This window comes from Lepidochelys olivacea (genome assembly GCF_965140295.1).
Source record: "Lepidochelys olivacea isolate rLepOli2 genome assembly, chromosome: 1".
Classification (NCBI taxonomy): Eukaryota; Metazoa; Chordata; order Testudines; family Cheloniidae; genus Lepidochelys; species Lepidochelys olivacea.
The window spans coordinates 43985355-44010428 of record NC_140411.1 but is presented as its reverse complement, the minus strand read 5'-3'; the positions used below and the strand labels follow the sequence as shown (position 1 = coordinate 44010428).

Genomic DNA, 25074 nt, shown 5'->3' with positions numbered 1-25074 from the left:
ACTGGAAGGTTTTTCCCTCAGCGGTACCTGTTGGGTCAGATCGGCTCCGGCACCCCCTGGAGTCAAGCTTCTATGGCGCTGTATATAGGAGCCTGCCACCCCTCTCATTTCTTCTTGCCAGCAACTCTGACAAAGTGGTAGAAGGGTGGGTTTGGTAATGGACATGAGCAACACATCTTGAAGAACAATGGTTATGGAAAGGTTACTAAAAGTTTTTGATTCAAGTGCTTGCTCATATCCATTCCCATGTAGGTGATTTCCAAGCAAAAGCAGGAGGTGGGTTTGGAGTCAACGACTGTAGCACTGCTCTGCCAAATCCAGCATCATTTGTAGCCTGTTGCGTGATGGCATAGTGGGTTGCAAAGGTGTGGACTGAAGACCACGTTGCCACTCTACAGATATCCTGGATGCTAATGTGTGTCACAAATACCACTGAAGATGCTTGTGCCATTGTGGAGTGGCTTCGGAACCAGACAGGGAGGAAAGTGTCCTGGTTATTGTGGAGCTGTGACACCACCTTTGGGAGGAAGGCCAGGTGGGGGTGCAGCTGGACCTCATCCTTGAAGAAAACCATGTATGAAAACCTAATTTCTGACACACTCCTGGCCAAGGTGATGGCCACGAGGAAGGCCATCTTCCATGACAAATAGAGCAAAGAGCATGTCGCCAAGGGCTCAAACAGTGCCCCTGTGAGTCTCAAGAGAACAAGTTAAGGTCCCAAAGCGGGACTGGCTGTCTCACCTGCAGGTACAACGTGTCCAGTCTTTTAAGAAAGCAGCTACAGAGTGCGTTAGCAAAGATGGACCTGCTGCTCACGCTTGGGTGGAAGGCTGAGATAGCTGCAAGGTTCACACTAATCAAAAAGACACCGACAGCCCTTGCTGTTTTAGATGTAACAAATGTCCAGAATGCACGGTATTGTCGTTTGCATGAGCAAGATCCCTTTCTGTCCTGCCCAGATTGAGAACCTTTTCCATTTCACTAGGTAGGTGGCCCTGTTGGATAACTTTCTGCTACCTAACAGAAATTCCTGAACTGGACCTGAGGATGCTAACGCTGAAGGATTCAGCCATGGAGCTTCCAAGCCATCAGGTGAAGGGACTCATGGCTCAGATGAAGGAGATGTCCACGGTCCTGGGAGATCAGGTCTGGAAACAGCAGTAGGGTGATTGGCTTTTTGCCCGAGAGCTCCAGGAGCATGGTGAATCAATGCTGGCATAGCCAGGCCAGTTGTACCAGGATGAGGCTCGCTCCATCACCTTTGACCTTCAGCAGGACCCTGTGTATGAGCGAAATGAGTAGTCCTTCCAGGGGAGAAGGAACGCATCTGCGAGCGAGCCTGGACTGTGATTCTCAAAGGAGCAGAACTGCAAACACTTCCTCTTGTACCTTGTCACAAATCGGTCTATCTGGGGAGTTCCCCACCTCTGGAAAATGCCCCTCATGACTTCCAAACAAAGAAACCATTTGTGATTGGAGAAGGACCTGCTGAGACAATCTGCTAACTTGCTCTGGGCCCCCACAAGGTAGGAAGCCTCAAGGTGAATTGAGTGGATTACGCAGAACTCCCATAGGAAGGCTTCCTGACATAGGTGAGAGGAGCGCGCTCTACCCTGTCTGTTTATATAGAGACATGTGAGACATGTTGGGGGGTTCGAGACATGCGAGATTTTTTTAGAAGGTAAATAATCGAAAACACAAATTAAGCACAGGCACATAAGAACAACTACTTTGTTTCATCAAACCTATGTATTTATTAACATTATACATTTTTTAACAATTACTGTAATACACAAAGTTTTTAAATTTTCAAGTTTTTAAGCTAATTGCAGTGCAATTTTTGATAAGGGCTGCAGAGCTCTGGGCCCAGGCCAGGAGCAGAGCCCTGGGCTGGCTGCCGGTACCCCAAACCAGCAGGAGGGCTGAGCAGGGCCAGAGGCACGGATCCTGGCTGGCAGGGGGCTGGGTGGCTGGAACCCCAGACCAGCAGCAGGCTGAGTGGGGCAGATGGCTGGGACCCCGGCTGGCAAGGGGCCAGCGGCAGGAACTCCAGACCATCCGTGGGCTGAGCGGGGCTGGCAGACAGATCCCCAGACTGATGGCGGGTTGAGCGGCTCAGCCCGCCGCTGGTCTGTGGTTCTGTCCGGCGACTCCTGCCAGCCGGGGTCCCAGCCACCGGCCCCGCTCAGCCTGATGCCAGCCTGGGGTTCTGTTCACCCAGGCAGGCAGCGGGCTGAGTGGGGCCAGCGGCCAGGACCCTGGCTGGCATCAGCGTGCCAGTAAAAATCGGTTTGCGTGCCACCTTTGGCACACGTGCCGCAGGTAGCTGACCCCTGATATAGAACATCGCTGTTGTGTTGTCTGTAAGCACCAACATATACTTGCCTTCTAAGTGGGGCTGGAACATTTGGCAAGCAATGCACACCAATGAGTTCTCTTTCACACTGATGTGTAGCATGAGCTCCTCCTGAAACCAGGGGCCTTGAGTCCTGAGGGCCCCTGGATGAGCTCCCTGTTCCAGTTCGGAAGCATTGGTGACTAGAGACATCGACGGTTTTGGACTCCTGAATGGAACGCCTGCGCAAACCACCTCTGGGGGCAACCATAAGAGGAGGGCATTGAAGTGTGAGCACTTTATCCAGGCAGTCCTGGCCTGACTGGTACACTGTCGCTCGCCAGGCCTGAAGCAGTCTGAGTCTCAAACTCATGTGCTTTACCACATATGTGCACTATGCCATGTGCCCCAGGAGCTTTGGGCAGGTCCTCGCAGTGGTAGTGGGATGTTTCCTGAGGTTCTCTATGATTGAGCTCAGTGTCTGTAACCTGGCTTCTGGTAAGAAGGTCTTGGCCTGGATTGAGTCAAAAACGGACCCTGTGAACTCAAACCTTTAGATGGGGATAAGGGTCAACTTTTGTGCATTCAACAACAGGCCTAACCTCTGGAAGGTTGACAACATTAATTGAATGTGTGCTTCCACCTGACCTCTGGACCAGCCTCTGACCAGCCAGTCATCGAGGTAGGGATACACCTGTACTCTTTGTTTTCTCAGAAAGGCCGCAACTACCACCAGGCACTTTGGGAAGACCTGAGGGGCCATATATAGGCTGAAAGGCAATACTGTGAACTGGTAGTGCACCTGCCCCACAATGAACCACAGAAATTGTCTGTGGTCTGGGACTATGGATATGTGAAAATATGCATCCTTCAGGTTGAGGGTGACATACCAGTCTCCTGGATCTAAAGAGGGATAATGGAGGCCAGGGAGACCATGTGATACTTCAGCTTCTTCATGAATTTGTTGAAATTTTGAAGATCCAGAATGAGTCTGAGACTGCCATTGGGGATTAGGAAATATCAGGAGTAAACCCCCTTCCCCTTAACTCCAGAAGAACCTCCTCTACTGCTACCTCTTGCACGAACATTCACACCTCCTGAATTAGAAGTTGCTTGTGAGAAGGGTCCCTAAAGAGGGACGGGGAGGGAGGGCGAGGAGGGGAAGAACTGAATTCCAGAGTATATCCTAGTCCTACCGTGCGTAGCACCCAGTGGTTTGAGGTGATATGGGCCCATGCCCCGATAGAAGTGGGATAGCTGGTCCACAAAGATAGTGGATCCAGGTTTAGCTCTGATACGCCATCCTTGGGTGCACCCTCAAAACGCCTGCTTGGCACTAGCCAACTGCCTGGTGGGCCCAGATCCCTGGGTTAAGGAAGGTTGGGGAGGAGGCCTCCTCTTGTAATTCCTGCATTGCTTCCTACCATAGACCTGCCTCGGTTGTGACTGGTAGAACCAAGGTAATGGTTACGGTTTGAAATGTTTTCTCAACGGGGCCAAGGTGTGCAGATCCAAAGATTTCAGCACAGCCCTGGAGTCCTTCAAGCTGTGCAGCTTAGCATCTGTTTGCTCAGAAAATAGCACTGTGCCTTCAAAAGGCAGGGCTTGGATAGTCTGAGGCACATCATGAGGGAGGCCCAAGGCCTGTAGCCAAGAGGATCTTCGCAAAACAACTGCTGAGATGGCTATGTCCAGAGACACCTGCAGGGACGCCTTGGCCACTGCCCTACCCTTCTTGACCAAGGCTAAGAATTTTGCTCTGGACTCCTGGGGCAATAACTTTGTCATTGCTCCCTAGTATTAAAATCGTATTGGCTAAGGAGCACCTGTTGATTTGCAACGTGAAGCTGGAGCCCCCTTGTAGCATAGATATTCCTGCCAAAGAGGTCCAGCTTTTTGGCATCCTTAGCCTTCGGGGTAGCACCCCGCTACCCTTGTCACCCTTGCTCATTTGCTTCTGAGACTACTAGGTACCCAGGAGGGGAGGAATGTAAAGATATTCAAACCCCTTCAGTGGAACAAAGTATTTTCTCTCCACCCTCTTTGCCGTAGGGTGCAGAGAGGATGGAGTCTACCACACGCCTTGACTGGTTCTAAAATGGCACTATTCAGGGCAGGGCTACCAAAATGTCCACCAAGGTGTGGAGGACTCTGTAACTTCCTTCACCTGGATCCACAGGTTTGGGCAACCCTTTTTAGCAGCTCCTGATGGGCCTTGTGGTCAACTCAAGTGAATGCCCTTGAGGTTCCTGCACCCACCTTGTCCGGTGAGGAGGAAAGAGGATCCTAGGACCAGTACCGGTCTTTGTTCTTGTGCATTTGCTTCTGATGGGTCCCTTGATACTGGTCCCTGAAGCATGGTACCTGACTTGGTGCCTTGGTCCAGTCCCTGCATCGCTAGAAGAGGTGGTGGTGGCGGGGCTTTATTCTCCGAGGCCACCAAATAGGGCCTCCTTGACTAAGTTCCTTGGGCCTGATGAAAAGCCCACGGAGTCCAAAAGGGCCATTACATTGGCATTTGCCATTGTGCTGGCCAGCCTGTAGGTGGGAATCCTTGGTTCATATCATTCATTCAGTACCGTTGGTGCAACCGATTCCGGCTCCTTCTTGAGGCATAGGACTCAGTCTCTGAGTCTGATGCCAAGGATTCACTATGCGAGATGACAGCAGGGCAGTGCCGGATGTTGTCTGCACGTGGTGCTGGGCTGGAGGAGACCGATGCTGCTGCCTTATTGCCGGCTTTCCTTTGGATGGCACCTGGGGCATCAGTACCACAATTGTCCTTGCTTCTGGTGCTGGCTCGTGTCTAGATGGTGTTACTGGGAGGGGCATCAGATCCCGTGTTGCCTGGAACACCTTAGTTGCAGACAGGAGAGCCAGCCCTGCACTCCTATGGCTCTCTGTCGGGGGAGAGTCCAATAGCATTGGACTTGACAGCTCTCTCTCTGGGCTGGAGTCAATGGTGCCACAGCAGCAGTCATTGAGCCAGAGTGGCCCTGGGTGGATCTCACTCTGCCAGAATCCTTATGACTGGCAGGCTTTGGGGTAGAGGAGTGCCCCTTGTCTGTTTTACACTGTTTCTTGCACAGTACTGGAAAATGGGAGCAGTGCTGGATGCTCTCCTGCACGGACTTCCTCTGTACTGGTGAACTGTGGAAGTGCTGGGAACCATGCAACGCTGATGAGGAGTCTCTTCTCAGTGCCGAGGAGGCTGGGCTGCGGTGCCTGTCCCTCATGGAAGCTGGCACACTCCTCAAAGAGGCAGAAGTGCTCGGGGCCGAATAGGGGTGACCCGGCTCCAAGGGATGAAGAGACACCTCCATCAGGAGGAACTTAAGTCTCTGCTCCCTTTCCTTTTGCGTCTGGGGCTTAAATCCTCTACAGATCCTGCCATGATCACGCAGGTGAGATTCGCCCAAACACTTTGGTTGAGTGGGGATCACTGAGAGGCATAGGCTTGTGGCAAGCCTTGCACGACTTAAACCCTGGAGACTGAGGCATGCCCCGATGCCGCGGTGGGAAAGAACCCCATTAAGCAGGGTCCTACTCTATACTAACAACTATTAACTAACTGCAAACACTGACTACTAACATTTTATAACTATTTACAGGAAAAAATACAAAGAAGTCCACTGGGGAGAGAACTCGCAGAGCAAAAACAAGCAGTTCCAGCGATTGTCACAGGCGGAAAGAAGGAAGTGAGGGGGCGGCAGGCTCCTATACACAGCATCATGAAGGCATGACTCCAGGCGGCACTGGAGATGACACAAAATATACCACTCAGAAAAACCGTTCGGCAATAGTGTACGCAGTGTGTGCACACATACATGGGAATGGACATGAGCAAGCCCTTGAAGAACATGCAAAACCTTCAGAAAAGCAAGATGATTCTCTCAAACACAATTCTGTTGTGAACTGTACAAGAAATGAACTAGGAGGATGTTTATGTTACAAAACTCATCAAAGAATGAATGTGAAGTAGCCAAGTCACCCTATGATCCATGTTTCACCCTCACTCCATTCCCTTTTGTGCTGTCACTCATATCATATTTAAATTCTAGACTGTAAGCTTTTGGGGGCAGGGACCTGTCTATTTATTTATGAGGCATTTAGCACATCTGTGGGCATGGTACAAATAAAATAAGATAAATCTACAACTTGAATCTGTCACCCATGTTAGAGCTTATTCACAACAAAGCATGGGGCATGGGTCACTTGCTGGGGGATTCTCTGCTCCTTGAAGTCTTTAAACCATGATTTGAGGACTTCAATAGCTCAGACATAGGTGAGAGGTTTATTGCAGGAGTGGGTGAGTGAGATTCTGTGGCCTGCATTGTGCAGGAGGTCAGACTAGATGATCATAATGGTCCCTTCTGATCTTAATATCTATGGATCTATAAGCTAAGTAAAGCAAGGTGAGGCAATACACAGGGTTGAAACATAGGGCATGAGGAGTAAGTCAGATGGCTGGGGTCAGCAAACAACAGGGATGGCTATGTGGAGGAACAAATGAACAAAAAATAAACAAAGAAAAAATTCCTGAATGAGACTTTAGGAACTTTGCTATTGATTTTGTGCACAATGCTCAGATGCTAGCTACGGTGATGGGCATCGGGATACAATCTTAAGACAGATAAGAGAAGTAGCAGAGGATATATGAGAACTTCCTAACTTGCTTTTGAGACTTTGGTTTTAAAATAAACTGTGCCAGAGTATAACAGCATATAACACCTCAACAACTTATTTAGTTTTGTTTCAAGCCTTGTACTAGGTTTGAATCATGTAAGTTGTGGTTTCTTCAAAGCAACTTCCTGGACTAAATGTTTACTTTGATGTGACTAGCACACTTATGATCTATCTAAAATAACACGAAGTACTGATTGTACTGGCACCAAGTTGGTGATCATGTGATTGCCTACAAATCAGACATTTTTTAATATTTAAAAAACCCATTATTGATGAACCCATTAAAATAAAATATATCAACAGCTCAACAAACTAGTATGATGCTGTGATATGAACAGGGGAAGCACACATTAGATAGAATAGAAGGATGTTAAAAGCCAGGATGCAACTGCAATACAGAACATTGCTGAGATGCAAAACTTAATTCTCCTTAATCATAGGCTAAACCATTTGGCTAGTTATGCTTTTCATAGTCTTTAAATTCATCATTTTTTATTATGATTAATTCCTCTCTCTTTATTTTCTCTATTGAATATATCTCATATTATTTAAACAACTGGAATTGTTGTTGCTTAGGCATTGCTAAGTGTTCCTAGAGGAAGAAAACTCACTTCTGGATTCATTGGAGACAGAGTAGGGATAGAGGTAAAAGTTTGCGCACTCTCTCAAAGGTACAGGTAGCCCACATCCCAAAGGTGCTAAAAAACTGCCTGTAGTTGGTATGGGTATGTGTGAAAGCCTAATTAGGAGCCCTTTAGTGATGGAATAAAATACATGACTCACAGGTAAGACAATGATCTGAATTGCTATACAATTGCCAAGAAGGAATAAAATGGTGACTTAGTCCTTGGCAATTATTTATTGTATTTATTATGGTAATGCCTAGGGTCACCAATCATTGATCAGGATCCTGAGGTACTAGGTGCTATAAAAACAAATCACAAAAACAGCCCCTGCCACAGATATCTTACAATCTAGTTTTACAAATGGATGAGACAGATTGATAGTGTGGGACTAAGAAGATGAGACAAACTCAGCAAGGTCTGTGAAATAACCATAAGTCCCAGTTTGTCACTTGCTTAGTTAAAAGGAGATTCCCAACACTGATGCCATGTTGATGAATTGATCTGTTCATTTATTTGACCAATTCTCCGTGAATTTTGTCCAGATCCCTTAATGTTCAACAGTTGACAACCACCAAGATCACACTCACTGATTCATCAACTTAGTGTAAGAAAAAGGAGGACTGAGCACAAGCCATCACCACCAGTCTTGAGTTAAAAATATTAAATATGAACAATCAAGGATGTGCAGTGGCCTTGGGGTAGCAGGGGTAAGCAAACAAATATTTTGGCCAGTGTTGAAGAAGATAAATCATATGTTCATAAATTCATGCCCAATAGTCCTAACAATCTAGACCTGATGGTAGCTATGGAATGAATCTGTACACCACAAGAAATAGCACTATGATCCTGAAAAGACCTATACATGCACTCAACTTTTCACAGAGAAACTGCATTGATCTCAGTGGAACTACTCACAGTGTGTAAACTTGAGCATGTAAACAAGTCTTTGCAGAATCAGGGCATAAATGATTAACATTCTCAGTTGCTATAATGACCACTTATAACTTATCAAACCTCAGTCCAGACACTGCCTCAAGCTATACTGTACTGGGGGGGTGGGGGGTATCAGGCACAAACAAGATGGGCCCCAACCCAAGTCACTCAAGTTAACAGGACTCTTTCAACTCATTTCAAGGGATCAGGTCTCATAAGTATAATTCAATCTCTCACCGTTGTAGCCATTATTTTTCAACACTCCCCCATTTTTTCATTCTTTGCTGCTGTAGATTGAAAACTTCTTGGGCAGGGAATCTGTAGCTTTATTACTTTGTAAAGCACAATGCATATACATATAAATAGTAAGTTTTACTCCTTCTTGGTAAGGTTTTCAAATGGGTATTCTAGCTGAGTAACACAACCTATTTAAATCCTATAGAAATCCTATTTCTAGAGACCATGGGAATTAGAACTAGAAATGAGTATCAACTTTCAATCATGATAAGAAAATATAAAGATCTCGTTCTTTCTCACTTACATTAAACCATTGCAGGTAATTCATAGTACACTCTGTAAATGATATCAATATTAGTGACTATATGCATTCATAGGACCAAATTGTGCCTTTAGTGGTGGGTGACATCCCATTCAAAGTAAGGAATAAGCATGCACACTGAGCACAGAATTTAGTTCCCTATTACCAAATCTTAGGATGTAAAAACCTGATGACTAAACATATTTAATATTTTTCAGAAGTAAAAAAATATATCATAAATATCACAGTGATAATGAGACGTGTTAGGGTTAACCCACAAATAAAATTTCAAGATTAAAGAGACTTCCTCAGAATTTCAAAAATATTTTTACTTCAGTGTTGGGGTGATAATATATTTATAATAATTTTTAAATTTGTTTGGAGAGGTAAGAGGAAGAAGTCAAATTGGAACTTATTTGCAGCTTGGAAATGTCTAATCAGATGTTGATTTCTTTAAGAAATAACAACAGTAATAATAATACTTAGCATTTTATCGCACTTTGTATTCAAAGCACTGTACAGACACTGATGAACTACTCCTCACAATACTCCTGTGAGGTAGGTGGGTAAGTATTATTATCCCCATCTTACAAGTGGGAAAACAGATAAGTGAAGTGATTTGCTCAGGGCCATACACTAAATTGTTGACAGTGTCAGAATTAGTACTCTGGATTTTCTGACTCCCAATTACGTACTCATTTCTCCAAATCACCCAAACAAATAAATATTAATGCAAATTGTTTTAAATTTTGTATTTCAAGTTTCATCTACAGAAATTGACTCACCCTGGTAAGCAATCCCCACAGACTGCATTGCTGGTGGCAGAACAGTTGGACTTCTGAAACCGGTTAACTACTGCACAGTCCAGACAAGGTTTGCACTTCTGAAATCCCCAGTCCTCCTTGAATCTGTTTAGCCTGCATGTCATGCACTGTGCATCCTCCCCATATCCAAAGCCGCATTCCTGCAGGGATTAACAAGCAATAGCAAGCTATTCAAACATTGAATGTGTGAATAAGGAGAGACTTCTGGGAGTGTAATTATTACTGAGAGTTGGCCTTTCTAGAGACAAAAGCCATCTTTTCAGCAAGTTCAAATGTGTCTTCCACTGCTAATAATCTCCCTTACTTCTATAAGTAATACTGAGTCATCCACTTTATTTGAGAAACCACTGAGCATTTCAATGATAAAGGACTTCAGGGACTCCAGCTGCTTCATTACTAGCAGCTTATGGTAGAATTATTGAGCTGTCTGTTTTTTAATTCATCTGGTCATGCGAATGTGCAGAACCTGGGATAAATGCAGTATTTGGGCACTTATTCATTTACAAAAACAGGAAAGGAACACTTTGATATTAAGGTGCATAGCTAAGGTGAACAAAGTTAATTGCTGAAGAGAGGACAAATCTTCAAAGGTTTAAAAGCTCTGTTGGCAAATATAACAGGGGGCTGGTTAATGGATACAGAGAACAAGGCCTTGAAATGTTCGTTACCCACTAAGAATTTTAGTAATTTAACTATCTCCTATTTAACCAACAGTTCCCAACACAATTGTAGGAGTGCTGGAAAAGCTGCAAGACCTCTGTGAATCAGGAGAAGGTGATGGCATTTATTAAATCTGAATATTGCAAGAGCTGTGTTACTTACCCCAACAACTAATTTGTGCAAAGAAATTAGTTTTTTATTTCCACAATTTTGGGAAATATTTTTGAATGGGTAGGAATACAAAAATAAAGATGATATCGAAATGTAGGTTATAGCAGAAGTAACAAAAGTCTGGAGAATTATGGAATGATGCCCACATGAGGAAAGATTTAAAAGATTTAAGTAGTACTAATGTGAAGAGGAAAAGAACAAGAGGCATAAAATGAGGATAAAGAGAAGGTAATTCAGATATGCCCATTTTCCCTCTCTCATGCTATATGAAGAAACAGACACCAAGTAAAACTGAAAGGCAACAAATGTAACTCAATAATCTGTGGAACTCACTCCCACAAGATATTATCAAGGTAGAGAGCTTATTCAAATTTTAAAAAGGATATGACATTTATATAAAAATAAACAGTTACATGAGCTAGGATAAAAATGTATATGGCATAATAAGTCTCTTCCTTTAGGACATAAAGCTTTTTTTGCCTCAAGTTAGGAAGACACTTCCCTCACAGGCAATGTTCCCTCTAATTTTTGACAGGCCATGTGCACACAACATTTCTTCTGTGCAAATTTTTGAAGCAGAGTTCAAATTTGTGCGCCATGAGGCAAATGCGCCCAAGCAAGTAAAATGCTTATACATTTAAAACGTTTTAATTTGAAATTTGTGATAATAGTTTTACACTATGTTATTTTGTAAATTTCATTTTTAAATACTTAGAAAAAGGAAATTTAACCATTCTTCATGAAGCAGAAGTTAGTTTCAAGCATTACATTTTATGATTTTTTTTGAGAATCATGATCATATATCAAGCACATATTAATCTTGATCATTATCAGTCCATAGGCTTCTGCCTGTTGGTGTCCACTTTCACCTTTCATTCTATACACATGTCCGAAAAGATTTTGATAAACATATAATAAAGACAATTTAATAAGTATGCCATTATGTCAATTTATATGGGTTTTCAGATAGAGACATCATAAGTAAAAAAAGAAAAACAAGAGTTTGTGTTTTAAATTTAAAATGTTCTTAAAAAATATCAATACATGATTATCAGCCAAGAATAAGATATGTAATTACAAATGCATTTTAATTTCCTTATTGGTCGAAATGTCAAAGACTGCTAAACTAACTTTACTGTTTTTCCCTGCAATCTTTTTCTTTTGCCCATTCAATATAAACTCTGTCCAGATCTATTAGTCCTCCATCCAGCTGGTAACTCTTATACACATCAGCATGTCCAAATGATCTACTTGTAAACAATTCCGTAGTTTGTTTTTTAGAGTGTTCATTAAGCTAAAGCCACATTCACATTCTGCACTTGACGCTAGGAATGTTCCTCCAATATCCATCAACTCTGCAAGATCCTGAAACTGTTCATTCTGGGGAGCAAATGTCACCATATCCGGGAAACTTAAAAACAATTGGCTTTTGATTCTTTCAGCTACTGCAAACTTGAAGTCATTGTATTGTCACTGCCTATAATAATCTCTTCAGCAAGAAAGTCTTTGTATTTTGAACATAGGGATTTGACCTGATGAATTTCAAAATTGAAGTCACACTTAACTATTGCTGCACAATCAAAAGCGGACCACTCCTGGACTTCATCCTCTGGAAACCTGTCTGCCAAATGTGCACACAAGATGTTTATGAAAGTTATTATGGAACTGGTATCAATTTCATTATTTTCTTGAGAGCTCATATCTAAGAGAGCCTTAACTTTGTCACTCCATAAGACTGAATCTCCAAGGTACTGTCTTCTGATCTTGTTCAGTTTACTTCGGGCAATGCTTCAAGAGGTGTAAGGCCCCGTTTCTGGAGCAGTGTGGATAGTGAAGCCAGCTCCGACAAAACATCATTCAAAACTTCTAATGTTATTCAGTATTCCATGGTATTCAGCTTTTTGTGGCAGTATTTAGAAACCGGGTCAGTATCTTTGTCTTGCTCAAAATATTCCAGAAGAGGATTATAGTTGTGAATAATTGCTTGAAGTGCAAAGTGCCTAGATAATCAGCGCACTTCATTGAGTGGCCTGAAAGCCACTGACTCACATTCAGAAGGATCCACTATTTCCTGAAATTTGCATTTTCTCCTGGATGACTGACAGAACATCATGTAGACAGTTCTCATTAAGGTTTTGATGTCTCTTATCAGTTTGACCTCTTTCCATGCATCGGAAATCCCCAAGTCTTCCCGGTGTGCAACGCAATGTTGATGGACTAAGTGTGGAATATCACATTTCAGCTGAGCCGCCATGCCATTGAATTTGCCCAACATCACAGAGGCACCATCAGATGTGAACATCATCATTTTCATTAGAACAAGTTGGTGTTCTTTATAAAACTCTTTGATTGCAGACACTATTGAAACAGCATCACATTCTTGCAATTGTAATAGACCACCAAACAAAGTTTTATAGTGTGCAGAATTTATGGATCTATATTTAAAGTAGAGTATCCAGTATCTGTTAATGGATATATCAGTGCTTTCATCAACAGCTAGAGTATGAAACATTGCCAATGCTATTTCATGCATGAGGTCATTTTGGACAATGCAGTTGATAATTTCAAGAAATTAAAAAGCATAATTTTTACTTCCCCAACTCGCTGGTATGCGCACATACTTTTCCATATGGTCATTAATATCTTGAACAGAAAGCACTGAGCTATTCCTTTTAATAGCCAACAACACACTGTCAATAAGTACGTTGATTTCTTCTGGGTTTGAGCACTTGCGTTCAAGATTAATTTGCCTCCTCTGCTTTTCAGCTGGACTTTCAAGAATCATGCTAAGCAATCCACTCCATAAGGAAGGGTTTTTGTTTCTAAGTCTTGTTACACCATCTATATGAAACTAACTTGACCGATGACGCTTTAAGAAATCCAACTTCCATACATTCTTCCTGTTGAAAATTGTCCTGAAGCTCTGGCATCTCGACAATATACACAAATCACTCTGTTGTCCTCATCATATGTGAATATTTCACGAAGTTTAACAAGCATTACACTATGTGACTTCGGTGTAACTGTCTCTATAGTCTCATCCAGCCATCAGATTTAAATGAAGTCGCTGTTCTTTTACGCTTTAGACCTCTAGACAGTGACATTGTGGGATTGATTTTTTACCAGATTGGTTTATTTAAAATTAATACTTTTATTATATAGCTACTATTTCAATGCGCTTAATAGCGTGACTCAACAAAAGGGCAAATGGGAGATCATTCAGATCAGGATACCAGAAGTTTGTGCATAGCTCCGATCACATCCATGTATCTGCAGAAAAAAAATGCAGGGAAATGGTAAAACATCATGAGTAAATGTATGAAGTCCAATGCCTTTGAAAGATTTCAGTCACGAAAACAACACTTACCTTTGTTCATTTCTGGGAAATCTTTGCAGTTCCTTAGCAACTACGGCCAGGCATTTTGACTTATTCACGCATACTTGAGTTTGTACATAGCCAAATGAACAGACTACAAGGAGATGTGGGGGTCCTGACCATCCCGACGTGCTCAACATTCCACGTTCAAAATTTTGGAGGGGAGGGGTACGATTCATTGCCCTCCTTTCCCTTTCCCCCCCTTGCCAGCTAGTAGAATCTGGCTGTGTTGATAGATGGCAGGCAAACAATGTCAAAAGTCGCCCGTAAATGATATTTTGGTCTGGTTCCGATGTAGTATTTCATTTTTTGTGTGCGCGGTGTTTCGCCATGTGCGCGGGGTTTAGGATCTTTGTGCGCGGGCACACGCGCACAGCTGAGAGGGAACAGTGCTCACGGGCATGTTATTGCAAAATTGTGCTTTAGGCGTTTTACACCATCTTCAGAAGCAACTGGTGCTGACACTATTGGAGACAGGGTACAGAACAGAACAGATTACAGGTATGAACTGATATGACAATTTCTATTTAAGAGCATTTTATTAATATAGGATCTTATAGACAATTGTTTGTGGCTCTCCCCAACTTCTGTGCCGTTTTTTGTTCTGGGGAATGTAAGAACAACCTACAAAATGAAATCCTTCCATCCCAACCAGTCACATACTCTTAGCCATACATGGATACCTCCTCAACCCTGCAGAGGGACAGCAACTACTATACTGCACAGGCGATGCCTTACCAAACACCTCCCTTTCTCCTCAGGCATGGGGAGACCATGAATAGAATGCCCTCTCCACATACAAGTTTCAAAGACAAGACAAAGGCCCAAACTATTTTGAGAGAGAGAAACAGATATTGTAAATGCACAGTACTAAAAAACCCAACCCCTCTCCCAAAAAAACCCTAGTTACTTACCTGTTCTGTAACTGTTGTTCTTCAAGATGTGTTGCACATGTCCATTTCATTGTGCATGCTCAGGGCACTGAAGCAGTCTGTACACTGGGCGTGCATGTGCCTACAGTGTAATGGACATTTGCAATCACTTGAAGAACTGCACGTTTATAAAGATTTTTAGTCGCAAACTAAAGGCCAGATTGGAGAGAGAGAGAGAGAGAATGGCTTTGCTCCCCTAGAAAAACATTGGTGAATGACAAATGGAATCCTTAGCACCAACCACCTAGACTGATTGCAGACCTGGGCTGTGGCCACTAGCAAAGACACTGGAAGATTAGAGGATTCTGACTATTTTCTCTACCTCACAAGAGATTTTTGCACAACAGCTCAAGACATTGAACAAGCCCACCATCATTTTCCCGTTCTGTAGCAAAATTACAAGATCTGCCATAGAACTTCTCCTCAGCTTGCACAGAAGGTACAGACGGACACACAGATATACACATAGATCTATATACAATATAATAAACGGTATATTGTGTATTCATGTCCTTTTATGTACCTATTTATTGTGCAGCTAAACATAATTTCACACAAACAGCTGTTAAAATAATGTTATTTATATTGCAAAATCAAGCACTCAAAAGTTGTGAAATTCCACATTTAAGGTTGCATGGGCAACCATAGTTCTTGCACTGAATGAGGGGGAAAAACAGTATGTGATCATGTAATTGAAGGACTGGATCAAAATGCATACATACAAGGGGCACAATTACAGACATCCACACAACCTTCAACGTGGCATTTTCCATTTGGCTTTCTTCTATCTCTCCTGACCCCAGAGTTGAAGGAGACCCTTGCACTGGAGGGAGGGTGGGGTATATAAATGGACCAACTGGGGCAATATATAGGTAGTGGCCCTGATTGCTGTTAGTGCTTCTACAGAACTTTTCAAAAGGTTCCCACAGATTTCCAATGGCCTTAGTCACAAGCTATGTGTACATCAGTTACTTCTGAGGGCATTCTGCGCCAAAAAATTAAATATTCTGCGCCAAAAAAAAAATTCTGAGCACAATATTTTAAAATTCTTCAAATTTTATTTGTCAAATGAATGTGGAGGCTCCAGCATGACATTGGGGAGCACAGGCCACTGGCTGCACAGAGGTGGGAGATCACTGTGCAGTTCCCCCCCGGGACATGGACTCAGCAATGGACTCAGAAAGTCATTTTTCTGACAGGGAAGCAAAGAAATCTGCAGAGGATATAAATTCTTTGCATGAGTAGTGGCACAGAATTCCCCCCAGGAGTAATCAGTGTGTCCACAGAATCATACTTCAGTAGTATTTGTTAGAAGTGTTTGGTCCCAGTGCAAGAAAAACAAGTCTCTTCCCCAAGGAGTATATAATCAAACAAATATTAGTAAGTAGATATAAATATGACTTAAAGTTGTGACAAACAACAAAAAACCCTTCAATGAAAATGCCAAGTTAAAGCAGCTAGGACAGCAGGACAGGAGAGTGGTGTATCCAAAAATTACAAGTATTGAGAATATCAATTAATATACTAGTATAAGATACCTGAAATACCTAGGCATGAAATGGTGAGTTAAGGGTGGACTGCTAGCTTTATCTGAGAATTTTCTTTGTCACTTATCAAACACGGTGTAAGAGCAGTCTGTGTGTTAAAAAATGGAAAATATCTCTGTAAGAGGTAAATTGGAATTGATATGATCAACAATGATTATCTAATTACCAATAATTAAAATTAACCCATTCTTATCTCTCATCAGAATATGTATATTATGCTAAAGTTGGTTGTGACTGTCAAGTTTGTGGCAGTCAAGATTGTGTTGGAGTTTCCAGCTCAAAGAGAGTTTTAAACCTTTATTTTGAACAAGTTTCATAAGAATGGTAAACAAAATATAGAATGCAAACTGAGTACTCTTTAAATATTTCACAGTGATTTGATGAAAAATTGGTTGGTACAAAGAGAATATGTACTCTGAAATCATTTTTGGTAGTTTTTCTTATTGGACTGTCTCACTTTTTTTCAGATGCCCTTTGCAAGATATCTGAAGTACTATGGGCACTGGGCTTTGTTCCACATATTGCTCCTTGCATGCCAGTTCCAACATTAGCAATTATACTTAGTTAGCCTTTGTCTATATAGCTTTTTGTCATGTTTTAGAAATAAGTGCAATTGTGTGCGAAGACAAACCCACCACATTTGAAGTTACATGTCTGCTGGTGAAAAACCTCTTCAGGTTACTGAATAAGTTCCAGTAAGACAATACAGGGAAGGACAGTCCTCCACCAAAACCCCTGTAGCCTATGGGAAAGTTCCCTGAGTTGTAAAATAGGAGATCATGGGTTTAAATCTTACCTCTGTTAACTTGGGGATATTGACAACTAGTTTTTATTAGGTGGGACTAGAGTTAAAAAAATAATAGCTGTTGAATATCCCTTTAATTAGTAGTTTTGTATTGTGACTAAATCTGTCCACTTTTAATAAAGTGAGATAAACAACTATGTTCCATGGTCAGTGTTTCCTTTATATATTAATGGAATCCCAAAATTTTTGAGGGGGGCTAAAGCCTCCCCTGCCAGTTGGCTATGCTCACATAGCTGCTGTTTATATTATCATGCACTTCAGCATATGCTTATTACTGGCCAAGGCCACAAACCTGAACAACAGAAAGCAATCAAGTTTGAGCTGCTGCACACAAGCCCTCCCTAATTTTTCAGATAGGTTAACAAAGGGTACGTCTACACTGCAATAAAAAACCTGTGGCACTGAGTCTCAGAGCCTGGGTCAGATGGGTCAGGCTTGGGTTGCGGGGCTAAAAACTGCACATAGACATTCAGGCTCAGGCTAGACTGGGGTGGGCAAACTTTTTGGCCCGAGGGCCACATTGGGGTTGCAAAGCTGTACGAACGGCTGAGTAGGGAAGGCTGTGCCTCCCCAAACAGTCAGGCCCCCGCCCCCTATCTGGCCCCTCCCACTTCCCACTCCCTGATTGCCCCCCTCAGAACCTCCAACCCATCCAACCCCCCCAGCTCCTTGTCCCCTAACCACCCCCTGGAACCCCACGCCCTACCCAACCCCCCCTGCTCCCTGTCCCCTGACTGCTCCCCCGACTCCTATCCACACCCTTGCCCCCTGACAGGCCCCCCGGGACTCCCATCCCCTATCCAACCCGCCCTGCTTCCTGTCCCCTGATTGCTCCGCCTCCTATCCACACCCCCGCCCCCTGACAGGCCCCCCTGGACTCCCACTCCCAACCCTTCCTGTTCCCTGTCCCCTGACTGCCCCCCCAGAACCTCTGCCCCATCCAACCGCCCTCTGCTCCCTGACTGCACCCCGGGACCACCCGCCCCCTTACCATTCTGCTCAGAGCAGCAGGAGTACGCCTCCCAGCTGAAGCCAGCTGCGCTCTCTGTGCTGCCCGGTAGGAGCGGCGGGCCAGACCGCTGCCAGTGGCGGTGTTGCTGCAGGGGAGGGGCCGTGGACTAGCCTCCCCGGCCAGGACCTAATGGGCCAGGCAGGACAGTCCCACGGGCCGGATGTGGCCACGGGCTGTAGTTTGCCCACCTCTGGGCTAGACCCTGGGCTGAAAGACCCTCCTCCCTCGCTTCATCCCAGACCCTGATCTCCAGCCCAAGCCTGAATGTCTACACTGCAGTTTTATAGTACCACAGCCCAAGCCCTAGTTCAGCTAACCAAGACCAGCCACAGCCATACTGCAGATCTTTTATCTCAGTGTAGACATACCCAGAGAGATTATGCCAGGCAGTCAGGAACAGAATAAGGGTCTCTATCATGGCAAACATACAACTTATCCACTCAGTCAATTACCTTCCAAACAGAATATTGAAAGCTGAAAGTCAGTTTCTAACAACTAAACTTACACACTTCTCATAGAGCCAGGGACAGAATCAAGGGTTCCTCATCTCCATTAGGCTACTACTGACTAGTAAAGAGTTGGGCAACCCAGTCAGAAAATGTGTATCAAGTCCTCCTTTAGTGACTGGTTTGAAAAGAGATGAGCAACTACGCCTGGAAGCTCAAGTGACAGGGTCCTCATCTAGGCCCAAACCCTGATGTTGACCTCTATTGGGAGAGATGGTTTACAGTTGTATGTGATTTACACAGCAAGAGGACATCTCTAAAACAGGTTTTGTACCTAAAAACCATGGTAATCTGAAAATCATGGTGTGAATCACTAAAATACACGCATTTGTTATGCATTTTGATTTCACGCAATGGCAGGCTAAAAGACTGAGAGATATGCTTCACACTGGAAGGAACAGAGTACAGACAGGAAGGAGGAGCAAATTAGACAGGTGGAGGAAGGGCAAGCCCCATGCTGCTGCAGCTGCTCCTGACTATATCCAGTTTCCAGGTATCAGTGAGAGGCTACTGCATGTTTCAAAAAGTGAGATATGACACACTCCTTTATGGGGCTTCCCTCCACCTAACAGGTTATGTTGGCACTGCTAAATATGGTGGGTTTCTCTTGGTGCACTTACTTTCAGTAACCTTTAAGCAGGGATAAAATGTTTTAGACAGACAAAACTTGCTGAAGTATTTTGCAGCCTCTCATGCTCTTTAGGAGAGCTGATAAAGCCTGGAGCAGCTTCAGCAATGCAGTTTTTCCCAGCTGAAGTGCAGCTCCCCTTCTCCCCTCTCCCATCCCTAACCCTAGGAAGTTATCTGCTGAGGTACACCAACTCCATATTAAAAAAGCCCTAGGAAATTAACACAAACTACATTTAGTGACAGTTAAGTTTGCACCCCATTTACACAAAACCTATCTATTCAGGGGACACCATCATAGGGCCTAATCACATTCACCTGCACATTTACCAATGTAATATATGCCATCATGTGCCAGCAATGCCCCTCTGCCATGTACATTGGCCAAACTGAACAGTCTCTACGTAAAAGAATAAATGGACACAAATCAGATGTCAAGAATTATAACATTCAAAACCAGTCGGAGAACACTTCAATCTCGCTGGTCACTCCATTACAGACCTAAAAGTGGCAATTCTTCAACAAAAAAATTTCAAAAACAGACTCCAACGAGAGACTGCTGAATTGGAATTAATTTGCAAACTGGACACCATTAAATTAGGCTTGAATAAAGACTGGGAGTGGATGTGTCATTACACAAAGTAAAACTATTTCCCCATGTTTATTCCCCCCCCTTACTGTTCCTCACACGTTCTTGTCAACTGCTGGAAATGGCCCACCTTGATTATCACTACAATAGGTTTTTTTTCTCTCCTGCTGGTAATAGCTCAACTTACCTGATCACTCTTGTTACAGTGTGTATGGTAACACCCACTGTTTCATGTTTGCTGTGTATATAAAATCTCCCCACTGTATTTTCCACTGCATGCGTGCGATGAAGTGAGCTGTAGCTCATGAAAGCTTATGCTCAAATAGATTTGTTAGTTTCTAAAGTGCCACAAGTACTCCTTTTCTTTTTACAAAACCTTAAAAGCTTGGAAATCAGAAGTTAAAGTCTGCCACATTCCTTGCCACCTTCATATTGCCTACAACACTGCTAATAACCCACTCCCATAAAGCTTTCACTTTCATCTGCAACATCCCAAAATGAAATACATACTCCAACTTCATCGAACTTGTGCTGTATCGCAAAATCTTAACCGTGATCTTAGCAATGATAAAAGAGATTAATTTCCCAAATACTTGGAATGTGCCACAATCAAATGTGCTGATTTATTGTTAAAAGAGTGTATAAGATTGCAGTTTCTTTTGGGTTACAGTGCAAGTTTGGTAACGTAAGTGTATGTAGTGCTTTTAGATGCAAGTGAAAGTCATATGGGAGTGTTGGAGTGAGCGAGTAACTGACAATAAGCACATAAGAATGGCCATACTGGGTCAGACCAAAGGTCCATCCAGCCCAGTATCCTGTCTACTGACAGTGGCCAATGCCAGGTGCCCAGAGGGAGTGAACCTAACAGGTAATGATCTAGTGATCTCTCTCCTGCCATCCATCTCCACCCTCTGACAAACACAGGCTAGGGACACCATTCCTTACCCATCCTGGCTAATAGCCATTAATGAACTTAACCTCCATTAATTTATCTAGTTCTCTTTTAAACCCTTCACAACCTCCTCAGGCAAGGAGTTCCATAGGTTGGCTGTGCACTGAGTGAAGAAGAACTTCCTTTTATTTGTTTTAAACCTGCTACCCATTAATTTCATTTGGTGGCCCCTAGTTCTTATATTATGGGAACAAGTAAATAACTTTTCCTTATTCACTTTCTCCACACCACTCATGATTTTATATACCTCTATCATAGCCCCCCTTTAGTCTCCTGTTTTCCAAGCTGAAAAGTCCTAGCCTCTTTAATCTCTCCTCATATGGGACCCATTCCAAACCCCTAATCATTTTAGTTGCCCTTTTCTGAATCTTTTCTAATACCAGTATATCTTTTTTGAGATGAGGGGACCACATCTATAAGCAGTATTCAAGATGTGGGCGTACCATGGATTTATATAAGGGTAATAAGATATTCTCCGTCTTATTCTCTATCCCCTTTTTAATGATTCCTAACATTCCGTTTGCTTTTTTGACTGCCTCTGCACACTGTGTGGACATCGTCAGAGAACTATCCACGATGACTCCAAGATCTTTCTCCTGATTAGTTGTAGCTAAATTAGCCCCCATCATATTGTATGTATAATTGGAGTTATTTTTCTAGTGTGCATTACTTTACATTTATCCACATTAAATTTCATTTGCCATTTTGTTGCCCAATCACTTAGTTTTGTGAGATCTTTTTGAAGTTCTTCACAGTCTGTTTTGGTCTTAACTATCTTGAGCAGTTTAGTAGCGTCTGCAAACTTTGCCACCTCACTGTTTACTCCTTTTCTCCAGATCATTTATGAATAAGTTCAGTAGGATTGGTCCTAGGACCAATGTTGTAGGTAATATGGAGGTGGTAAGGATTACAGGAGACTCTTCCTTTCACTCCTGATATTCATGTTCTGGATGGAAAGGGTGTGTCCTAATGCAATCTTTACTGTCACTAAATGTACTTTTTGTTTGCATTAATGGTGACTTGTTATAATCTGAATAATCTAAATGGCTATGTTTATTAAAAAAATTAAGGTAGGACAAGGAAGGGGTCTTATCTTCTGAGTGCTTCCGTCTTTATCTGTTAGCACGCTGCAAAAGGTAAATAAACAGCCAGACGTATCAGGTAAGGAAACCATGTTTGTGTGGGCTAGGTCGGGACTATTAGAATAACTCTTTCTTTGTCCTTTTTTTATTTTGAGTAGAACTTTGGCTATTAGAGGCATTTAGGGGAAAACATGTACAGTAGACCCAACGACTACTGAAGGTAAAAAAGCATCCCCAAAGGATTGGTGACCCAGCCCACCTCTGAAGCAGAACTGAGCATATTTCTTGTTTACTACCATGACAAACATGTCTATTTGAGGTGTGCCTCATTGTTGCAATATGTGGTGAAGTATAATGGAATCTATCTCACACTCATGATCTTGAGAACAATGCCTGCTGAGTGTGTCCACAGTCACATTCTGAACTTCTGGGAAGTAAGATGCTGTGATGATAATCTGAATGCATATGCACCAATTCCAAAGTTTGACAGTCTTGGCACAGAGGGAGTGTTATCTTGCCCCTCCTTGCCAATTGATTAGTAGTGGAAACTGGAGATGGGCGTATCTGACTGCACTGAGTTCCTGGAGGTTGATGTGCAGAGTGTTATCCTGAGATGTTCACCTGCCCTGGGCTGTGTGGGTGTCCAGATGCATTCCCCATTCCAACAGGGATGCATCTGTCATTATAATTGTTGGGGGAGGGCAAGTGAAAGGGACTCCTGCACAAACATTGTGAGGGTATTTCCACCAGTTGAGAGATTCCTTTATGAAGATGGGTATGGAAAACAGTGTAGTTAGACTGTGTCTGTTCAGTGAATAAACGGTCCTGAGCCACCTGGAAGGCATCACACTCACAGTTTGCATGATCCATAATGAAAGTACTAGCTGTTATATGTCCCAATAGCTGAGGACAGTTCTGGCCCATAGTTTGAAGGCTGATCTGGATTGTATTGACTATGTTGAATAGGGCCATGAATCTGTGCATTGGGAGGTAGGCTCTTGCAGCTACTGAATCAAAATGAGCTCTTATGAATTCAAAGTTTTGCATAGGGGGGTAAGGTGGATTTTTGAATGTTCAATTGCAGGTCCAATTGGAGAAAAAGGTCTATGGCCTTGCAAGTATTGGAGATCATCATCTCCATCATCTTCTTAGGTACTGAGTGAGAAGAGGCAGTACTCTTCTTGCTGCCTCACTCTGTTGATGGTACTGATTACCTCTCAGAGCCTAGGACTTTATAGTCTTAGGCTTAATCATGCCCTGGGTACCTGAGGAACCAGCAGCCTCATGGGTACTGGGTCGGAGAGCAGTTCAAAGGGTGGACCTGTGAATGTTGACAGGACAAAGTTGAGATCCCACTGAGGTACAGGTATAATGACCAGTGGCAAAGTCCTGATCAAGCACCTCACAAGTCTCACAGGAGCCAGATGTGTAAAGACAAATTGTCCCTCTGCCGGAGGAAGGCATTAATTGCTACTAAGGCCTGGTCTACATAGCGGGGGGGAATCAATCAAAGTTACACAACTTCAGCTACGTGAATAATGTAGCTGAAGTCGATGTACTTAGATCTATTCACCATGGTGTCTTCACTGTGGTGAGTCGACTGCTGACACTCCCCCGTCGACTCCGCCTGTGCCTCTCGCCCTGGTGGAGTACCAGAGTTAACGGGAGAGCGCTCGGGGGTCGACGACGCGATAAATTGACCCCCGCTGGATAGATTGCTGCCCGCCGATCCGGCGGGTAGTATAGACATACCCTAAGTGTACTTGCAGCAAATTAAGTGCTAGACCTGAAGTTCTTAAGGAGAGGAGATAGTCTAGGATAACTAGAATACCTATGACAGGTTTCAGAGTAGCAGCCGTGTTAGTCTGTATTCGTCTAGCGATTGTTGGTGGTGACATGTCCAGGCCAAAGTGCGTCACCATTTAGCCAGGTAGCAGGCTCTAGTAAAATCCTTTTTATCTTGGTTAAGGATTTCCTGAACAGATGTGAAACCTGAACATTCTATTTCCAACACCCATCCAAATACCGGAATGAGCAAAGGTTGGGGTGCTTGATCTCCCTCCTCCCCACCCCCTGCCTGAGTTAGGAAATCCTGAAATGGGCACATCCTGATAGATGAGCATGTGGACACCATTGAGAGTTCCATGAACCAGAAATGTCTTGGCCAGTTGGGTGCTAGGAGGATGGTGGTGGCTCTGTTGCAACCGATCGTCCATAGAATTCGCAGTAGTAGAGAGATGGGAGGAAAGGCGTATCTGAGACCGTCCATCCAAGGAAGCAGGAGAGTGTTGACCTGGGAATCGTGGCCTATAGTTTCCTTGGAGCAATACATGGGAAGCTTTTTATTTGTATGGGATGCAAAGGGGTCCCATAGCAGAGCTCCCCATTATGTGAATATGTTGGTTAAAACTGTGATGTGGGTCTCCCATTTGTGGTCTGCAGATAAACTTCTGCTTAATTTGTCTACCAGGGAGTTGTGTACACCTGGGAGATATGTGGCCTGTATCGTAATGTTGTTTCTGATGCACCAGTTCCAAAGCCTGACTGCTTCTAGGCATAGGAGACGGGATCTTGCTCCTCCCTATTTATATACACCATTGTGGTGATATTGTCTAATATTACCTGTACATGGAGCAAGTGTATGAGGAGAATGAGGAAAAGGAAGGTCTTGCACACAAGACAGACTGTTCTCATTTCCAGAAAGTTTATGATCCAGGTACCCTGAGCAATATGGTAGTCCAGGTGAGTGCCCCACTCCATAAGGGAGGCATCTGTCAGGATGGTGGCCTTTGGTATGAGAGGGCTGAAACAAGTCCCCACCATGACTTTGCTTGGGTTGGACCACCAAGCGAGGGAGGTGAGAACTCTGGTGA

General features: G+C 43.5%; 1 protein-coding gene across 9 annotated transcripts in view; it reads right to left on the bottom strand.

Moving 5' to 3' along the window:
* Positions 1 to 25074, bottom strand: part of TNFRSF19 (TNF receptor superfamily member 19) — a 124057-nt gene that overhangs the window by 64555 nt on the left and 34428 nt on the right. For all 9 annotated transcript variants that reach the window (XM_084640897.1, XM_084640896.1, XM_084640893.1 and 6 more), the window contains one exon: positions 9904 to 10082. In XM_084640897.1, coding sequence (XP_084497023.1) covers positions 9904 to 10082 — 179 coding nt within the window. The remainder of the gene's footprint in view (positions 1 to 9903; positions 10083 to 25074) is intronic.